The sequence below is a fragment of the Taudactylus pleione genome, unplaced genomic scaffold (genome assembly GCF_031769625.1).
Source record: "Taudactylus pleione unplaced genomic scaffold, aTauple2 ptg002523l, whole genome shotgun sequence".
NCBI lineage: Eukaryota > Metazoa > Chordata > Amphibia > Anura > Myobatrachidae > Taudactylus > Taudactylus pleione.
The window spans coordinates 118,887-142,205 of NW_028286906.1; the positions used below are offsets into that span (position 1 = coordinate 118,887).

Sequence of the window (23,319 nt, forward strand, 5' to 3'; positions counted from 1 at the left end):
CTCCTCTCTCTCACTGCTACTTACCTTTACTGCTGCTGCTGTCTCTTACTGTCTCTCCTGCCTGGCACCAGCTCTCACTGCCTCACCTCCTCTCTCTCACCGCTCCTTACCTTTACTGCTGCTGCTGTCTCTTACTGTCCCTCCTGCCTGGCACCAGCTCTCACTGTCTCACCTCCTCTCTCTCACCGCTCCTTACCTTTACTGCTGCTGCTGTCTCTTACTGTCCCTCCTGCCTGGCACCAGCTCTCACTGTCTCACCTCCTCCCTCTCACTGCTACTTACCTTTACTGCTGCTGCTGTCTCTTACTGTCTCTCCTGCCTGGCACCAGCTCTCACTGCCTCACCTCCTCTCTCTCACCGCTCCTTACCTTTACTGCTGCTGCTGTCTCTTACTGTCTCTCCTGCCTGGCACCAGCTCTCACTGCCTCACCTCCTCTCTCTCACCGCTCCTTACCTTTACTGCTGCTGCTGTCTCTTACTGTCTCTCCTGCCTGGCACCAGCTCTCACTGTCTCACCTCCTCTCTCTCACTGCTCCTTACCTTTACTGCTGCTGCTGTCTCTTACTGTCTCTCCTGCCTGGCACCAGCTCTCACTGCCTCACCTCCTCTCTCTCACCGCTCCTTACCTTTACTGCTGCTGCTGTCTCTTACTGTCTCTCCTGCCTGGCACCAGCTCTCACTGCCTCACCTCCTCTCTCTCACCGCTCCTTACCTTTACTGCTGCTGCTGTCTCTTACTGTCTCTCCTGCCTGGCACCAGCTCTCACTGTCTCACCTCCTCCCTCTCACTGCTCCTTACCTTTACTGCTGCTGCTGTCTCTTACTGTCTCTCCTGCCTGGCACCAGCTCTCACTGTCTCACCTCCTCCCTCTCACTGCTCCTGGACCATCTGCCCTTTGCCATACACCTGAGATGTAGTCCTTGGTCTGTCTGGGTAATGGCACGCCCATACACCTGAGATGTAGTCCTTGGTCTGTCTGGGTAATGGCACGCCCATACACCTTAGCGTGCTCCTCAGTGACTTCAGTCATACCTTGCATAGTGGAGCATTACACTGGCTCCCCAGGCATATTATAAAGGTGACACAACTTACTGAGTGCTGCAGGGAGTAAGAGCAGAATCATAGCCCAGGGGAGCCTCATCCTATAACTAGAAACAATAGAAAAATACATAAAATGCACAAAATGTAATCTGAAAACAATATAGGGCTATGCACTAAAGGGTAAAGAGTCACATTTTCATCTGCGATAGAGTTTGTTGTCACTTTGATGAATAAAAGAGGCACTATAAATGCTGCTGTTAGGAATTACTGTTTAAAAATATATTTTTTAATATAAATCTATTTTATGTATATATTATGTATATGTTATGTATATGTTATGTATTATGTATATGTTATGTATTATGTATATGTTATGTATATGTTATGTATATGTTATGTATATGTTATGTATTATGTATATGTTATGTATATGTATATGTTATGTATATGTTATGTATATGTTATGTATGTATTATGTATATGTTATGTATATGTTATGTATATGCTATATAGATGTTATGTATATATTATGTATATGTTATGTATATGCTATGTATATGTTATGTATATGTTATGTATATGTTATGTATATGTTATGTATGTATTATGTATATGTTATGTATATGTTATGTATATGCTATATAGATGTTATGTATATGTTATGTATATGTTATGTATATGTTATGTATATGTTATGTATATGCTATATAGATGTTATGTATATGTTATGTATATGTTATGTATATGCTATGTATATGTTATGTATATGTTATGTATATGTTATGTATATGCTATATAGATGTTATGTATATATTATGTATATGTTATGTATATGCTATGTATATGTTATGTATATGTTATGTATATGCTATATAGATGTTATGTATATATTATGTATATGTTATGTATAAGCTATGTATATGTTATGTATATGTTATGTATATGCTATATAGATGTTATGTATATATTATGTATATGTTATGTATATGCTATGTATATGTTATGTATATGTTATGTATATGCTATATAGATGTTATGTATATATTATGTATATGTTATGTATATGCTATGTATATGTTATGTATATGTTATGTATATGTTATGTATATGCTATATAGATGTTATGTATATATTATGTATATGTATATGTATATGCTATGTATATGTTATATATATATTATGTATATGCTATATAGATGTTATGTATATGTTATGTATATGCTATATAGATGTTATGTATATGTTATGTATATGTTATGTATATGTTATGTATGTATTATGTGTATGTTATGTATATGTTATGTATATGTTATGTATGAATTATGTATATGTTATGTATATGTTATGTATATGCTATATAGATGTTATGTATATGTTATGTATATGTTATGTATATGTTATGTATATATTATGTATATGTTATGTATATGTTATGTATGTATTATGTATATGTTATGTATATGTTATGTATATGCTATATAGATGTTATGTATATGTTATGTATATGTTATGTATGTATTATGTATATGTTATGTATATGTTATGTATATGCTATATAGATGTTATGTATATGTTATGTATATGTTATGTATATATTATGTATATGTTATGTATATGTTATGTATATATTATGTATATATTATGTATATGTTATGTATATGCTATGTATATATTATGTATATGTTATGTATATATTATGTATATGTTATGTATATATTATGTATATATTATGTATATGTTATGTATATGTTATGTATATATTATGTATATGTTATGTATATGTTATGTATATGTTATGTATGTATTATGTATATGTTATGTATATATTATGTATATGTTATGTATATGTTATGTATATGCTATATAGATGTTATGTATATGTTATGTATATGTTATGTATGTATTATGTATAAGTTATGTATATATTATGTATGTATTATGTATATGTTATGTATATGTTATGTATATGCTATATAGATGTTATGTATATGTTATGTATATGTTATGTATATGTTATGTATATATTATATATATGTTATATAGATGTTATGTATATGTTATGTATATGTTATGTATATATTATGTATATGTTATGTATATGTTATGTATATATTATGTATATGTTATGTATATGTTATGTATATATTATGTATATGTTATGTATATATTATGTATATGTTATGTATATGTTATGTATATGTTATGTATATATTATGTATATGTTATGTATATATTATGTATATGTTATGTATATGTTATGTATATGTTATGTATATGCTATGTATATGTTATGTATACATTATGTATATGTTATGTATCGGTTATGTATATGTTATGCATATTCTATTTATATGTTATGTATACATTATGTATATGTTATGTATATGTTATGTATATGCTATGTATATGTTATGTATATATTATGTATATATTATGTATATGTTATGTATATGTATATATTATGTATATGTTATGTATATGCTATGTATATGTTATGTATACTTTATGTATATGTTATGTATATGTTATGTATATGTTATGTATATGCTATATAGATGTTATTTATTTGTTATTTATGTATTATGTATATGTTATGTATATGTTATGCATATGCTATTTATATGTTATGTATACATTATGTATATGTTATGTATATGTTATGTATATGCTATATAGATGTTATGTATATGTTATGTATGTATTATGTATATGTTATGTATGTATTATGTATATGTTATGTACATGTTATGTATATGCTATATAGATGTTATGTATATATTATGTAAATGTATATGTTATGTATATGCTATGTATATGTTATGTATATGTATATGCTATGTATATGTTATGTATATGTATATGCTATGTATATGTTACGTATATGTTATGTATATGCTATGTATATGTTATGTATATATTATGTATATGTTATGTATATATTATGTATATGTTATGTATATGTTATGTATATGTATAGGTTATGTATATGTTATGCATATGCTATTTATATGTTATGTATACATTATGTATATGTTATGTATATGTTATGTATATGCTATGTATATGTTATGTATATATTATGTATATGTTATGTATATGTATATATTATGTATATGTTAAGTATATGTTATGTATACTTTATGTATATGTTATGTATATGTTATGTATATGTTATGTATATGCTATATAGATGTTATGTATATGTTATGTATATGTTATGTATATGCTATATAGATGTTATGTATATGTTATGTATGTATTATGTATATGTTATGTATATGTTATGCATATGCTATTTATATGTTATGTATACATTATGTATATGTTATGTATATGTTATGTATATGCTATATAGATGTTATGTATATGTTATGTATGTATTATGTATATGTTATGTATGTATTATGTATATGTTATGTACATGTTATGTATATGCTATATAGATGTTATGTATATATTATGTAAATGTATATGTTATGTATATGCTATGTATATGTTATGTATATGTATATGCTATGTATATGTTATGTATATGTATATGCTATGTATATGTTACGTATATGTTATGTATATGCTATGTATATGTTATGTATATGCTATGTATATGTTATGTATATGTATATGCTATGTATATGTTACGTATATGTTATGTATATGTATATGTTATGTATATATTATATATATGCTATGTATATGTTATGTATATACAGGCCCACCAAGAGCCGCGGCAGGCCTGGTAACAGGGGGCGTGGCCTAATTGTGTGAGGCGTGGGCATGCCCCCTTTGGAAAAAAAAGAGATAGCTGTGGGTCACTTGACCATCGCGACCATCGGGCTTGCGACGAGACCCTGCGGTAGGGTCTCGCTGCCCCAAACCCTGGAGTGATTTTAGCTCTATCAGAGCCAAAATCACTCCCACTGACATCACTAGTGATGACAGTGGGGCCGGACCCAGATGGTAGGTGTTCCCATGGGAACGCCTCCTTCTGGCAGCCATGCCCCCGGCATGCCCACCAAGGGGGCGTGCTTCAGTCACCATCGACAGCAAGCACCCTTTGGTGCGAGACCCATAGAGACAGCTTGGCTGTCGCTATGCGGGTATCGTGCATGCGCACGATGGAGCTCCCTCTGTTGTGCGCATGCACATTAGGGCACCATCGGCCCGCTTGCGAGCATCCTGCGCTCGCGAGCGGGTCTGACTTAGGCCTTGAGACCCCTCAGCCCAGCGCAAAGCCGGGGTGGCGTGATCAGTGTGATCGCTCCCGCGCACAGGCGACTGCTCGTGGCTGCTCCTTAGCAGTCACGAGCAGTCTCCCACTGCAGCTCAGCACATGCTCTGTTCTGGGCTGCTGTGAGGGAGGGAGGGGCGGCATCGGACCCGGGCCCCCGCCGGGCTCCTCAGGAAGCCCGGGTAATTTGTACCCGCTCCCCCCCTCTCTTGGCGCCCCTGTGTATGTATTATGTATATGCTATGTATATGCTATGTATATGTTATGTATATGATATGTATATGTTAGTTATATTCTATGTATATGTATATGTTATGTATGTGTATGTTATGTGTATATTATGTATATATTTTGTATATGTTATGTATATATTATGTATGTTATGTATATGTTATGTATATGTTATATATATTATGTATATGTTATGTATATATTAAGTATATGTTATGTATATGCTATGTATATATTATGTATATGTAATGTATATGTATATGTTATGTATATTTTATGTATATGTATATGTTATGTATATGTTTTGTATATTTTATGTATATATTATGTATATGCTATGTATATACTATGTATATGTTATGTATATGTTATGTATATACTGTATGTATATATTATGTGTATATTATGTATATATGTATATATGTTATGTATATGTTATGTATAAGCTATGTATATGTTATGTATAAGCTATGTATAAGCTATGTATATGTTATGTATATATTACGTATGTTATGTATATGTTATGTTATGTATATGTTATGTATATATTATGTATATGTTATGTATATATTATGTATATGTTATGTATATGTTATGTATATGTATAGGTTATGTATATGTTATGCATATGCTATTTATATGTTATGTATACATTATGTATATGTTATGTATATGTTATGTATATGCTATGTATATGTTATGTATATATTATGTATATGTTATGTATATGTATATATTATGTATATGTTAAGTATATGTTATGTATACTTTATGTATATGTTATGTATATGTTATGTATATGTTATGTATATGCTATATAGATGTTATGTATATGTTATGTATGTATTATGTATATGTTATGTATATGTTATGCATATGCTATTTATATGTTATGTATACATTATGTATATGTTATGTATATGTTATGTATATGCTATATAGATGTTATGTATATGTTATGTATGTATTATGTATATGTTATGTATGTATTATGTATATGTTATGTACATGTTATGTATATGCTATATAGATGTTATGTATATATTATGTAAATGTATATGTTATGTATATGCTATGTATATGTTATGTATATGTATATGCTATGTATATGTTATGTATATGTATATGCTATGTATATGTTACGTATATGTTATGTATATGCTATGTATATGTTATGTATATGCTATGTATATGTTATGTATATGTATATGCTATGTATATGTTACGTATATGTTATGTATATGTATATGTTATGTATATATTATATATATGCTATGTATATGTTATGTATATACAGGCCCACCAAGAGCCGCGGCAGGCCCTGGTAACAGGGGGCGTGGCCTAATTGTGTGAGGCGTGGGCATGCCCCCTTTGGAAAAAAAAGAGATAGCTGTGGGTCACTTGACCATCGCGACCATCGGGCTTGCGACGAGACCCTGCGGTAGGGTCTCGCTGCCCCAAACCCTGGAGTGATTTTAGCTCTATCAGAGCCAAAATCACTCCCACTGACATCACTAGTGATGACAGTGGGGCCGGACCCAGATGGTAGGTGTTCCCATGGGAACGCCTCCTTCTGGCAGCCATGCCCCCGGCATGCCCACCAAGGGGGCGTGCTTCAGTCACCATCGACAGCAAGCACCCTTTGGTGCGAGACCCATAGAGACAGCTTGGCTGTCGCTATGCGGGTATCGTGCATGCGCACGATGGAGCTCCCTCTGTTGTGCGCATGCACATTAGGGCACCATCGGCCCGCTTGCGAGCATCCTGCGCTCGCGAGCGGGTCTGACTTAGGCCTTGAGACCCCTCAGCCCAGCGCAAAGCCGGGGTGGCGTGATCAGTGTGATCGCTCCCGCGCACAGGCGACTGCTCGTGGCTGCTCCTTAGCAGTCACGAGCAGTCTCCCACTGCAGCTCAGCACATGCTCTGTTCTGGGCTGCTGTGAGGGAGGGAGGGGCGGCATCGGACCCGGGCCCCCGCCGGGCTCCTCAGGAAGCCCGGGTAATTTGTACCCGCTCCCCCCCTCTCTTGGCGCCCCTGTGTATGTATTATGTATATGCTATGTATATGCTATGTATATGTTATGTATATGATATGTATATGTTAGTTATATTCTATGTATATGTATATGTTATGTATGTGTATGTTATGTGTATATTATTATGTATATATTTTGTATATGTTATGTATATATTATGTATGTTATGTATATGTTATGTATATGTTATATATATTATGTATATGTTATGTATATATTAAGTATATGTTATGTATATGCTATGTATATATTATGTATATGTAATGTATATGTATATGTTATGTATATTTTATGTATATGTATATATTATGTATATGTTTTGTATATTTTATGTATATATTATGTATATGCTATGTATATACTATGTATATGTTATGTATATGTTATGTATATACTGTATGTATATATTATGTGTATATTATGTATATATGTATATATGTTATGTATATGTTATGTATAAGCTATGTATATGTTATGTATAAGCTATGTATATGTTATGTATATATTACGTATGTTATGTATATGTTATGTTATGTATATGTTATGTATATATTATGTATATGTTATGTATATATTATGTATATGTTATGTATAAGCTATGTATAAGTTATGTATAAGCTATGTATATGTTATGTATATATTACGTATGTTATGTATATGTTATGTATATGTTATGTATATATTATGTATATGTTATGTATATGTTATGTATAAGTTATGTATATATTATGTATATGCTATGTATATTCTATGTATATGTTATGTATATATTATGTATATATTGTGCATATGCTATGTATATATTATGTATATGATATGTATATATATATATATATATATATATATATATATATATTATATAATATGTATATGTTATGTATATGTTATGTATATGCTATGTATATGTTATGTATATGTTATATATATTATGTATATGTTATGTATATTTATGTATATATTATGTATATGTTATGTATATGTTGTGTATATGTTGTGTATATGTTGTGTATATGCTTGCACCTTTCTACCTTTTCATGGGGTCCATTCATCACCACTGAATGGCCCTTTACACATGCCGAAACGCTAGGTCTCACATATTTTAATTAAGGGGCCATCCATCATCTGGGGTCCATTAAGACCCCCTGATTTTCAGCTTGTTGGAGCCCGGCTCCTTCCTATGGGAGTTCAGGGGATATGAAGAGGGATCTGAGTGGATCCCACCATCGCCTCCTCACTGCCTACCCAGCGGCTCTGTGGATGTGTGACCCCCAGTCAGTGAACCCCAGTCACACATGCGCAGAAGCCGGTCACGGGGGCGGTAAGTAACACAGCTCCTAATCATGGGGACAGATGCTTTTCGGAGCAGCTGTCCCCGCACGATGCAATGCTGAATTGCACCGGTGATAAGTATCCCCCGTGGCGAGGTCTGCGATAATAAATAGACCCCATGTTGCACCTCAAGGGGGGCAAATACATACTGTACATTGTTTCTGCCTGCAGGGTAAATACTGGCTGCTTCTGCATGTAGCCCACAAATACTGCACAGCTTTAACCTTACACTGCAATTTAGGTGTCAGTTAGGACCCCCCCACCAAATCTAACTCTCTGCACATTGTGCACCTACAGTACAGCACGGTGTTACCCAGGGGCACAGTTACTTGTTCTTTCTTACTCTATTCCCAAATCCTAATCACGCCCATTGTGCCTTATAGAGTTTGGATGACAACGTGTCCTAGGGGGAGATGTGTCAAACAGAGCAAAGACTGGAGAGGTACTGTAGACCAGTGGAGAAGTTCCCCATAGTGACCAATCAGCTCCTAGCTATTATGTTATAGAATGCCTTGATATATGTCACCTGGAAGCTTATTGGTTGCTATGGGCAACTTCTCCACTATTTTCACTGCTCGATGCATCAATCTCTAAATGCCTAAAATGCTCTTTATTGAACCTCATTAATGATATGATTAAACTTTATATGTGCAAGTACCCCCTACATATTTCCATAGACATTTCAGGGTGTGCACGCACCCCTTCTGGTCCTTGACCCTCTGAAAAAGGGGGGCGATGTGGCTAGATACGGAATGTACATGGTGGAAATAACTAAACATAACTTTGATATTCTGCATGATTAAATAAGCCCCGTTTATGTATTAAATGAAGCATAAGAGCGAGGAGGCATCAGATCTGTACTCAGTTCCGGTGTCACCGTGTGTGCGAAGGTTTTCATGGTATACCTCGTCGTGCCTCTAGTGAAGTGCTTTGTAACAAAGATTGCTACTGTACTTGTAGAAAGGAACCCTGGGCCTGATTTAGAGCAGGACGCTCTGAACAAGCACCCGCTCTGAATCAGGGCGTGTTTTTTTTTTGTGCGAAGCGGCCTTGTGGATGCTCGCTACGTTACAGTGTTACATTGTCACACACAAGCAGCCTCTGCTGATTACAATGATATACAGCATACCTATATTCCGTGTGTGACTGCGGGTGTGTCTGCATGTGACATGCTATGTTACAGTGTTACAGTGTCACACACAAGCAGCCTCTGCTGATTACAATGATATACAGCATACCTATATTCCGTGTGTGACTGCGGGTGTGTCTGCATGTGACATGCTATGTTACAGTGTTACAGTGTCACACACAAGCAGCCTCTGCTGATTACAATGATATACAGCATACCTATATTCTGTGTGTGACTGCAGCTGTATCTGCATGTGGCACGCTACGTTACAGTGTTACAGTGTCACACACAAGCAGCCTCTGCTGATTACAATGATATACAGCATACCTATATTCTGTGTGTGACTGCGGCTGTATCTGCATGTGACACGCTACGTTACAGTTTTACAGTGTCATACATAAGCAGCCTCTGCTGATTACAATGATATACAGCATACCTATATTCCGTATGTGACTGCGGCTGTATCTGCATGTGACACGCTACGTTACAGTGTTACAGTGTCATACACAAGCAGCCTCTGCTGATTACAATGATATACAGCATACCTATATTCTGTGTGTGACTGCGGGTGTATCTGCATGTGACACGCTACGTTACAGTGTTACAGTGTCATACACAAGCAGCCTCTGCTGATTACAATGATATACAGAATAACTATATTCTGTGTGTGACTGCGGCTGTATCTGCATGTGACATGCTACGTTACAGTGTTACAGTGTCACACACAAGCAGCCTCTGCTGATTACAATGATATACAGCATAACTATATTCTGTGTGTGACTTCGGCTGTATCTGCATGTGACATGCTACGTTACAGTGTTACAGTGTCACACACAAGCAGCCTCTGCTGATTACAATGATATACAGCATACCTATATTCCGTGTGCGACTGCAGGTGTATCTGCATGTGACACGCTACGTTACAGTGTTACAGTGTCATACACAAGCAGCCTCTGCTGATTACAATGATATACAGCATATCTATATTCTGTGTGTGACTGCAGCTGTATCTGCATGTGACACGCTACATTACAGTGTTACAGTGTCACACACAAGCAGTCTCTGCTGATTACAATGATATACAGCATACCTATATTCTGTGTGTGACAGCGGCTGTATCTGCATGTGACATGCTACGTTACAGTGTTACAGTGTCATACACAAGTAGCCTCTGCTGATTACAATGATATACAGCATACCTATATTCTGTGTGTGACTGCGGCTGTATCTGCATGTGACACGCTACGTTACAGTGTTACAATGTCATACACAAGTAGCCTCTGCTGATTACAATGATATACAGCATACCTATATTCTGTGTGTGACTGCGGTTGTATCTGCATGTGAAACGCTACGTTACAGTGTTACAATGTCATACACAAGCAGCCTCTGCTGATTACAATGATATACAGCATACCTATATTCTGTGTGTGACTGCGGCTGTATCTGCATGTGACACGCTACGTTACAGTGTTACAGTGTCACACACAAGTAGCCTCTGCTGATTACAATGATATACAGCATACCTATATTCTGTGTGTGACTGCGGTTGTATCTGCATGTGAAACGCTACGTTACAGTGTTACAGTGTCATACACAAGTAGCCTCTGCTGATTACAATGATATACAGCATACCTATATTCTGTGTGTGACTGCGGCTGTATCTGCATGTGACACGCTACGTTACAGTGTTACAATGTCATACACAAGTAGCCTCTGCTGATTACAATGATATACAGCATACCTATATTCTGTGTTTGACAGCGGCTGTATCTGCATGTGACATGCTACGTTACAGTGTTACAGTGTCATACACAAGTAGCCTCTGCTGATTACAATGATATACAGCATACCTATATTCTGTGTGTGACTGCGGCTGTATCTGCATGTGACACGCTACGTTACAGTGTTACAATGTCATACACAAGTAGCCTCTGCTGATTACAATGATATACAGCATACCTATATTCTGTGTGTGACTGCGGTTGTATCTGCATGTGAAACGCTACGTTACAGTGTTACAATGTCATACACAAGCAGCCTCTGCTGATTACAATGATATACAGCATACCTATATTCTGTGTGTGACTGCGGCTGTATCTGCATGTGACACGCTACGTTACAGTGTTACAGTGTCATATACAAGCAGCCTCTGCTGATTACAATGATATACAGCATACCTATATTCTGTGTGTGACTGTGGCTGTATCTGCATGTGACACGCTACGTTACAGTGTTACAGTGTCATACCCAAGCAGCCTCTGCTGATTACAATGATATACAGCATAACTATATTTTGTATGTGACTGTGGCTGTATCTGCATGTGACACACTACGTTACAGTGTTACAGTGTCATACACAATCAGCCTCTGCTGATTACAATGATATACAGCATAACTATATTCTGTATGTGACTGTGGCTGTATCTGCATGTGACACGCTACGTTACAGTGTTTCAGTGTCATACACAATCAGCCTCTGCTGATTACAATGATATACAGCATAACTATATTCTGTATGTGACTGTGGCTGTATCTGCATGTGACACACTACGTTACAGTGTTACAGTGTCACAAACAAGCAGCCTCTGCTGATTACAATGATATGCAGCATACCTATATTCTGTGTGACTGCGGGTGTATCTGCATGTGACACGCTACATTACAGTGTTACAGTGTCACACACAAGCAGCCTCTGCTGATTACAATGATATACATCATAACTATATTCCGTGTGTGACTGCGGGTGTGTCTGCATGTGACATGCTATGTTACAGTGTTACAGTGTCACACACAAGCAGCCTCTGCTGATTACAATGATATACAGCATACCTATATTCTGTGTGTGACTGCAGCTGTATCTGCATGTGACACGCTACGTTACAGTGTTACAGTGTCATACACAAGCAGCCTCTGCTGATTACAATGATATACAGCATACCTATATTCTGTGTGTGACTGTGGCTGTATCTGCATGTGACACGCTACGTTACAGTGTTACAGTGTCATACATAAGCAGCCTCTGCTGATTACAATGATATACAGCATACCTATATTCTGTGTGTGACTGCGGCTGTATCTGCATGTGGCACGCAACGTTACAATGTTACAGTGTCATACACAAGCAGCCTCTGCTGATTACAATGATATACAGCATACCTATATTCTGTGTGTGACTGTGACTGTATCTGCATGTGACACGCTACGTTACAGTGTTACAGTGTCATACACAAGCAGCCTCTGCTGATTACAATGATATACAGCATACCTATATTCCGTGTGTGACTGCGGCTGTATCTGCATGTGACACGCTACGTTACAGTGTTACAGTGTCATACACAAGCAGCCTCTGCTGATTACAATGATATACAGCATACCTATATTCTGTGTGTGACTGCGGGTGTATCTGCATGTGACACGCTACGTTACAGTGTTACAGTGTCAAACACAAGCAGCCTCTGCTGATTACAATGATATACAGCATAACTGTATTCTGTGTGGGACTGCGGCTGTATCTGCATGTGACACGCTACGTTACAGTGTTACAGTGTCACACACAAGCAGCCTCTGCTGATTACAATGATATACAGCATACCTATATTCCGTGTGCGACTGCGGTGTATCTGCATGTGACACGCTACGTTACAGTGTTACAGTGTTATACACAAGCAGCCTCTGCTGATTACAATGATATACAGCATACCTATATTCTGTGTGTGACTGCGGCTGTATCTGCATGTGACACGCTACATTACAGTGTTACAGTGTCACACACAAGCAGTCTCTGCTGATTACAATGATATACAGCATACCTATATTCTGTGTGTGACTGCGGCTGTATCTGCATGTGACATGCTACGTTACAGTGTTACAGTGTCATACACAAGTAGCCTCTGCTGATTACAATGATATACAGCATACCTATATTCTGTGTGTGACTGCGGCTGTATCTGCATGTGACACGCTACGTTACAGTGTTACAATGTCATAAACAAGTAGCCTCTGCTGATTACAATGATATACAGCATACCTATATTCTGTGTGTGACTGCGGTTGTATCTGCATGTGACACGCTACGTTACAGTGTTACAATGTCATACACAAGCAGCCTCTGCTGATTACAATGATATACAGCATAACTATATTCTGTGTGTGACTGCGGCTGTATCTGCATGTGTCACGCTACGTTACAGTGTTACAGTGTCACACACAAGTAGCCTCTGCTGATTACAATGATATACAGCATACCTATATTCTGTGTGTGACTGTGGCTGTATCTGCATGTGACACGCTACGTTACAGTGTTACAGTGTCATACCCAAGCAGCCTCTGCTGATAACAATGATATACAGCATAACTATATTCTGTATGTGACTGTGGCTGTATCTGCATGTGACACACTACGTTACAGTGTTACAGTGTCATACACAAGCAGCCTCTGCTGATTACAATGATATACAGCATACCTATATTCTGTATGTGACTGTGGCTGTATCTGCATGTGACACGCTACGTTACAGTGTTACAGTGTCATACACAAGCAGCCTCTGCTGATTACAATGATATACAGCATACCTATATTCTGTGTGTGACTGCGGGTGTATCTGCATGTGACACACTACGTTACAGTGTTACAGTGTCACACAGAAGCAGCCTCTGCTGATTACAATGATATGCAGCATACCTATATTCTGTGTGACTGCGGGTGTATCTGCATGTGACACGCTACGTTACAGTGTTACATTGTCACACACAAGCAGCCTCTGCTGATTACAATGATATACAGCATACCTATATTCCGTGTGTGACTGCGGGTGTGTCTGCATGTGACATGCTATGTTACAGTGTTACAGTGTCACACACAAGCAGCCTCTGCTGATTACAATGATATACAGCATACCTATATTCCGTGTGTGACTGCGGGTGTGTCTGCATGTGACATGCTATGTTACAGTGTTACAGTGTCACACACAAGCAGCCTCTGCTGATTACAATGATATACAGCATACCTATATTCTGTGTGTGACTGCAGCTGTATCTGCATGTGGCACGCTACGTTACAGTGTTACAGTGTCACACACAAGCAGCCTCTGCTGATTACAATGATATACAGCATACCTATATTCTGTGTGTGACTGCGGCTGTATCTGCATGTGACACGCTACGTTACAGTTTTACAGTGTCATACATAAGCAGCCTCTGCTGATTACAATGATATACAGCATACCTATATTCCGTGTGTGACTGCGGCTGTATCTGCATGTGACACGCTACGTTACAGTGTTACAGTGTCATACACAAGCAGCCTCTGCTGATTACAATGATATACAGCATACCTATATTCTGTGTGTGACTGCGGGTGTATCTGCATGTGACACGCTACGTTACAGTGTTACAGTGTCATACACAAGCAGCCTCTGCTGATTACAATGATATACAGAATAACTATATTCTGTGTGTGACTGCGGCTGTATCTGCATGTGACATGCTACGTTACAGTGTTACAGTGTCACACACAAGCAGCCTCTGCTGATTACAATGATATACAGCATAACTATATTCTGTGTGTGACTTCGGCTGTATCTGCATGTGACATGCTACGTTACAGTGTTACAGTGTCACACACAAGCAGCCTCTGCTGATTACAATGATATACAGCATACCTATATTCCGTGTGCGACTGCGGGTGTATCTGCATGTGACACGCTACGTTACAGTGTTACAGTGTCATACACAAGCAGCCTCTGCTGATTACAATGATATACAGCATACCTATATTCTGTGTGTGACTGCAGCTGTATCTGCATGTGACACGCTACATTACAGTGTTACAGTGTCACACACAAGCAGTCTCTGCTGATTACAATGATATACAGCATACCTATATTCTGTGTGTGACAGCGGCTGTATCTGCATGTGACATGCTACGTTACAGTGTTACAGTGTCATATACAAGTAGCCTCTGCTGATTACAATGATATACAGCATACCTATATTCTGTGTGTGACTGCGGCTGTATCTGCATGTGACACGCTACGTTACAGTGTTACAATGTCATACACAAGTAGCCTCTGCTGATTACAATGATATACAGCATACCTATATTCTGTGTGTGACTGCGGTTGTATCTGCATGTGAAACGCTACGTTACAGTGTTACAATGTCATACACAAGCAGCCTCTGCTGATTACAATGATATACAGCATACCTATATTCTGTGTGTGACTGCGGCTGTATCTGCATTTGACACGCTACGTTACAGTGTTACAGGGTCACACACAAGTAGCCTCTGCTGATTACAATGATATACAGCATACCTATATTCTGTGTGTGACTGCGGTTGTATCTGCATGTGAAATGCTACGTTACAGTGTTACAGTGTCATACACAAGTAGCCTCTGCTGATTACAATGATATACAGCATACCTATATTCTGTGTGTGACTGCGGCTGTATCTGCATGTGACACGCTACGTTACAGTGTTACAATGTCATACACAAGTAGCCTCTGCTGATTACAATGATATACAGCATACCTATATTCTGTGTGTGACAGCGGCTGTATCTGCATGTGACATGCTACGTTACAGTGTTACAGTGTCATACACAAGTAGCCTCTGCTGATTACAATGATATACAGCATACCTATATTCTGTGTGTGACTGCGGCTGTATCTGCATGTGACACGCTACGTTACAGTGTTACAATGTCATACACAAGTAGCCTCTGCTGATTACAATGATATACAGCATACCTATATTCTGTGTGTGACTGCGGTTGTATCTGCATGTGAAACGCTACGTTACAGTGTTACAATGTCATACACAAGCAGCCTCTGCTGATTACAATGATATACAGCATACCTATATTCTGTGTGTGACTGCGGCTGTATCTGCATGTGACACGCTACGTTACAGTGTTACAGTGTCACACACAAGTAGCCTCTGCTGATTACAATGATATACAGCATACCTATATTCTGTGTGTGACTGTGGCTGTATCTGCATGTGACACGCTACGTTACAGTGTTACAGTGTCATACACAAGTAGCCTCTGCTGATTACAATGATATACAGCATACCTATATTCTGTGTATGACTGTGGGTGTATCTGCATGTGACACGCTACATTACAGTGTTACAGTGTCATACACAAGCAGCCTCTGCTGATTACAATGATATACAGCATACCTATATTCTGTGTGTGACTGCGTCTGTATCTGCATGTGACACGCTACATTACAGTGTTACAGTGTCATACACAAGCAGCCTCTGCTGATTACAATGATATACAGCATACCTATATTCTGTGTGTGACTGTGGCTGTATCTGCATGTGACACGCTACGTTACAGTGTTACAGTGTCATACACAAGCAGCCTCTGCTGATTACAATGATATACAGCATACCTATATTCTGTGTGTGACTGCGGCTGTATCTGCATGTGACACGCTACGTTACAGTGTTACAGTGTCATACACAAGCAGCCTCTGCTGATTACAATGATATACAGCATACCTATATTCTGTGTGTGACTGTGGCTGTATCTGCATGTGACATGCTACGTTACAGTGTTACAGTGTCATACACAAGCAGCCTCTGCTGATTACAATGATATACAGCATACCTATATTCTGTGTGTGACTGTGGCTGAATCTGCATGTGACACGCTACGTTACAGTGTCACAGTGTCATACACAAGCAGCCTCTGCTGATTACAAAGATATACAGCATACCTATATTCTGTGTGTGACTGTGGCTGTATCTGCATGTGACATGCTATGTTACAGTGTTACAGTGTCACACACAAGCAGCCTCTGCTGATTACAATGATATACAGCATACCTATATTCTGTGTGTGACTGCAGCTGTATCTGCATGTGACACGCTACGTTACAGTGTTACAGTGTCATACACAAGCAGCCTCTGCTGATTACAATGATATTCAGCATACCTATATTCTGTGTGTGACTGCGGCTGTATCTGCATGTGACACGCTACGTTACAATGTTACAGTGTCATACACAAGCAGCCTCTGCTGATTACAATGATATACAGCATACCTATATTCTGTGTGTGACTGCGGCTGTATCTGCATGTGACACGCTACGTTACAGTGTTACAATGTCATACACAAGTAGCCTCTGCTGATTACAATGATATACAGCATACCTATATTCTGTGTGTGACTGCGGTTGTATCTGCATGTGAAACGCTACGTTACAGTGTTACAATGTCATACACAAGCAGCCTCTGCTGATTACAATGATATACAGCATACCTATATTCTGTGTGTGACTGCGGCTGTATCTGCATGTGACACGCTACGTTACAGTGTTACAGTGTCACACACAAGTAGCCTCTGCTGATTACAATGATATACAGCATACCTATATTCTGTGTGTGACTGTGGCTGTATCTGCATGTGACACGCTACGTTACAGTGTTACAGTGTCATACACAAGTAGCCTCTGCTGATTACAATGATATACAGCATACCTATATTCTGTGTATGACTGTGGGTGTATCTGCATGTGACACGCTACATTACAGTGTTACAGTGTCATACACAAGCAGCCTCTGCTGATTACAATGATATACAGCATACCTATATTCTGTGTGTGACTGCGTCTGTATCTGCATGTGACACGCTACATTACAGTGTTACAGTGTCATACACAAGCAGCCTCTGCTGATTACAATGATATACAGCATACCTATATTCTGTGTGTGACTGTGGCTGTATCTGCATGTGACACGCTACGTTACAGTGTTACAGTGTCATACACAAGCAGCCTCTGCTGATTACAATGATATACAGCATACCTATATTCTGTGTGTGACTGCGGCTGTATCTGCATGTGACACGCTACGTTACAGTGTTACAGTGTCATACACAAGCAGCCTCTGCTGATTACAATGATATACAGCATACCTATATTCTGTGTGTGACTGTGGCTGTATCTGCATGTGACATGCTACGTTACAGTGTTACAGTGTCATACACAAGCAGCCTCTGCTGATTACAATGATATACAGCATACCTATATTCTGTGTGTGACTGTGGCTGAATCTGCATGTGACACGCTACGTTACAGTGTCACAGTGTCATACACAAGCAGCCTCTGCTGATTACAAAGATATACAGCATACCTATATTCTGTGTGTGACTGTGGCTGTATCTGCATGTGACATGCTATGTTACAGTGTTACAGTGTCACACACAAGCAGCCTCTGCTGATTACAATGATATACAGCATACCTATATTCTGTGTGTGACTGCAGCTGTATCTGCATGTGACACGCTACGTTACAGTGTTACAGTGTCATACACAAGCAGCCTCTGCTGATTACAATGATATTCAGCATACCTATATTCTGTGTGTGACTGCGGCTGTATCTGCATGTGACACGCTACGTTACAATGTTACAGTGTCATACACAAGCAGCCTCTGCTGATTACAATGATATACAGCATACCTATATTCCGTGTGTGACTGCGGCTGTATCTGCATGTGACACGCTACGTTACAGTGTTACAGTGTCATACACAAGCAGCCTCTGCTGATTACAATGATATACAGCATACCTATATTCTGTGTGTGACTGCGGCTGTATCTGCATGTGACACGCTACGTTACAGTGTTACAGTGTCATACACAAGCAGCCTCTGCTGATTACAATGATATACAGCATAACTATATTCTGTGTGTGACTGCGGCTGTATCTGCAAGTGACACGCTACGTTACAGTGTTACAGTGTCACACACAAGTAGCCTCTGCTGATTACAATGATATACAGCATACCTATATTCTGTGTGTGACTGTGGGTGTATCTGCATGTGACACGCTACGTTACAGTGTTACAGTGTCATACACAATTAGCCTCTGCTGATTACAATGATATACAGCATACCTATATTCTGTGTGTGACTGTGGGTGTATCTGCATGTGACACGCTACGTTACAGTGTTACAGTGTCATACACAAGCAGCCTCTGCTGATTACATTGATATACAGCATACCTATATTCTGTGTGACTGCGGGTGTATCTGCATGTGACACGCTACGTTACAGTGTTACAGTGTCATACACAAGTAGCCTCTGCTGATTACAATGATATACAGCATACCTATATTCTGTGTGTGATTGCGGGTGTATCTGCATGTGACACACTACGTTACAGTGTTACAGTGTCATACACAAGCAGCCTCTGCTGATTACAATGATATACAGCATACCTATATTCTGTGTGGGACAGCGGCTGTATCTGCATGTGACACGCTACGTTACAGTGTTACAGTGTCACACACAAGCAGCCTCTGCTGATTACAATGATATACAGCATACCTATATTCTGTGTGTGACTGCGGCTGTATCTGCATGTGACACGCTACGTTACAGTGTTACAGTGTCATACACAAGCAGCCTCTGCTGATTACAATGATATACAGCTTACCTATATTCTGTGTGTGACTGTGGGTGTATCTGCATGTGACACGCTACGTTACAGTGTTACAGTGTCATACACAAGCAGCCTCTGCTGATTACAATGATATACAGCATACCTATATTCTGTGTGTGACTGTGGCTGTATCTGCATGTGACACGCTACGTTACAGTGTTACAGTGTCACGCACAAGCAGCCTCTGCTGATTACAATGATATACAGCATATCTATATTCTGTGTGTGACTGCGGCTGTATCTGCATGTGACACGCTACGTTACAGTGTTACAGTGTCATACACAAGCAGCCTCTGCTGATTACAATGATATACAGCAAACCTATATTCTGTGTGTGACTGCGGGTGTATCTGCCTGTGACACACTACGTTACAGTGTTACAGTGTCATACACAAGCAGCCTCTGCTGATTACAATGATATACAGCATACCTATATTCTGTGTGTGACTGCGGCTGTATCTGCATGTGACACGCTACGTTACAGTGTTACAGTGTCATACACAAGTAGCCTCTGCTGATTACAATGATATGCAGCATACCTATATTCTGTGTGTGACTGTGGGAGTATCTGCATGTGACACGCTACGTTACAGTGTTACAGTGTCATACACAAGCAGCCTCTGCTGATTACAATGATATACAGCATACCTATATTCTGTGTGTGACTGTGGCTGTATCTGCATGTGACACGCTACGTTACAGTGTTACAGTGTCACGCAAAAGCAGCCTCTGCTGATTACAATGATATACAGCATACCTATATTCTGTGTGTGACTGCAGCTGTATCTGCATGTGGCACGCTACGTTACAGTGTTACAGTGTCACACACAAGCAGTCTCTGCTGATTACAATGATATACAGCATACCTATATTCTGTGTGTGACTGCGGCTGTATCTGCATGTGACATGCTACGTTACAGTGTTACAGTGTCATACACAAGTAGCCTCTGCTGATTACAATGATATACAGCATACCTATATTCTGTGTGTGACTGCGGCTGTATCTGCATGTGACACGCTACGTTACAGTGTTACAATGTCATAAACAAGTAGCCTCTGCTGATTACAATGATATACAGCATACCTATATTCTGTGTGTGACTGCGGTTGTATCTGCATGTGACACGCTACGTTACAGTGTTACAATGTCATACACAAGCAGCCTCTGCTGATTACAATGATATACAGCATAACTATATTCTGTGTGTGACTGCGGCTGTATCTGCATGTGTCACGCTACGTTACAGTGTTACAGTGTCACACACAAGTAGCCTCTGCTGATTACAATGATATACAGCATACCTATATTCTGTGTGTGACTGTGGCTGTATCTGCATGTGACACGCTACGTTACAGTGTTACAGTGTCATACCCAAGCAGCCTCTGCTGATTACAATGATATACAGCATAACTATATTCTGTATGTGACTGTGGCTGTATCTGCATGTGACACACTACGTTACAGTGTTACAGTATCATACACAAGCAGCCTCTGCTGATTACAATGATATACAGCATAACTATATTCTGTATGTGACTGTGGCTGTATCTGCATGTGACACGCTACGTTACAGTGTTACAGTGTCATACACAAGCAGCCTCTGCTGATTACAATGATATACAGCATACCTATATTCTGTGTGTGACTGCGGGTGTATCTGCATGTGACACACTACGTTACAGTGTTACAGTGTCACACACAAGCAGCCTCTGCTGATTACAATGATATGCAGCATACCTATATTCTGTGTGACTGCGGGTGTATCTGCATGTGACACGCTACATTACAGTATTACAGTGTCACACACAAGCAGCCTCTGCTGATTACAATGATATACAGCATACCTATATTCCGTGTGTGACTGCGGGTGTGTCTGCATGTGACATGCTATGTTACAGTGTTACAGTGTCACACACAAGCAGCCTCTGCTGATTACAATGATATACAGCATACCTATATTCTGTGTGTGACTGCAGCTGTATCTGCATGTGGCACGCTACGTTACAGTGTTACAGTGTCACACACAAGCAGCCTCTGCTGATTACAATGATATACAGCATACCTATATTCTGTGTGTGACTGTGGCTGTATCTGCATGTGACACGCTACGTTACAGTGTTAGAGTGTCATAAATAAGCAGCCTCTGCTGATTACAATGATATACAGCATACCTATATTCTGTGTGTGACTGCGGCTGTATCTGCATGTGACACGCTACGTTACAGTGTTACAGTGTCATACATAAGCAGCCTCTGCTGATTACAATGATATACAGCATACCTATATTCCGTGTGTGACTGCGGCTGTATCTGCATGTGACACGCTACGTTACAGTGTTACAGTGTCATACACAAGCAGCCTCTGCTGATTACAATGATATACAGCATACCTATATTCTGTGTGTGACTGCGGGTGTATCTGCATGTGACACGCTACGTTACAGTGTTACAGTGTCATACACAAGCAGCCTCTGCTGATTACAATGATATACAGCATAACTATATTCTGTGTGTGACTGCGGCTGTATCTGCATGTGACATGCTACGTTACAGTGTTACAGTGTCACACACAAGCAGCCTCTGCTGATTACAATGATATACAGCATAACTATATTCTGTGTGTGACTGCGGCTGTATCTGCATGTGACATGCTACGTTACAGTGTTACAGTGTCACACACAAGCAGCCTCTGCTGATTACAATGATATACAGCATACCTATATTCCGTGTGCGACTGCGGGTGTATCTGCATGTGACACGCTACGTTACAGTGTTACAGTGTCATACACAAGCAGCCTCTGCTGATTACAATGATATACAGCATACCTATATTCTGTGTGTGACTGCAGCTGTATCTGCATGT

The 23,319-nt window shown here is 39.0% G+C and overlaps 1 protein-coding gene across 2 annotated transcripts in view; it reads right to left on the reverse strand.

Moving 5' to 3' along the window:
* Positions 1 to 23,319, reverse strand: part of LOC148431281 (uncharacterized) — a 73,828-nt gene that overhangs the window by 42,343 nt on the left and 8,166 nt on the right. The window contains exon 2 of one of the 2 annotated variants that reach the window (XM_088466131.1): positions 1,093 to 1,148. The exons of the other annotated variant lie outside the window; for it this stretch is intronic. Coding sequence (XP_088322257.1) covers positions 1,093 to 1,141 — 49 coding nt within the window. The 5' untranslated portion in view covers positions 1,142 to 1,148. The remainder of the gene's footprint in view (positions 1 to 1,092; positions 1,149 to 23,319) is intronic. 2 annotated transcript variants of the gene reach the window in all.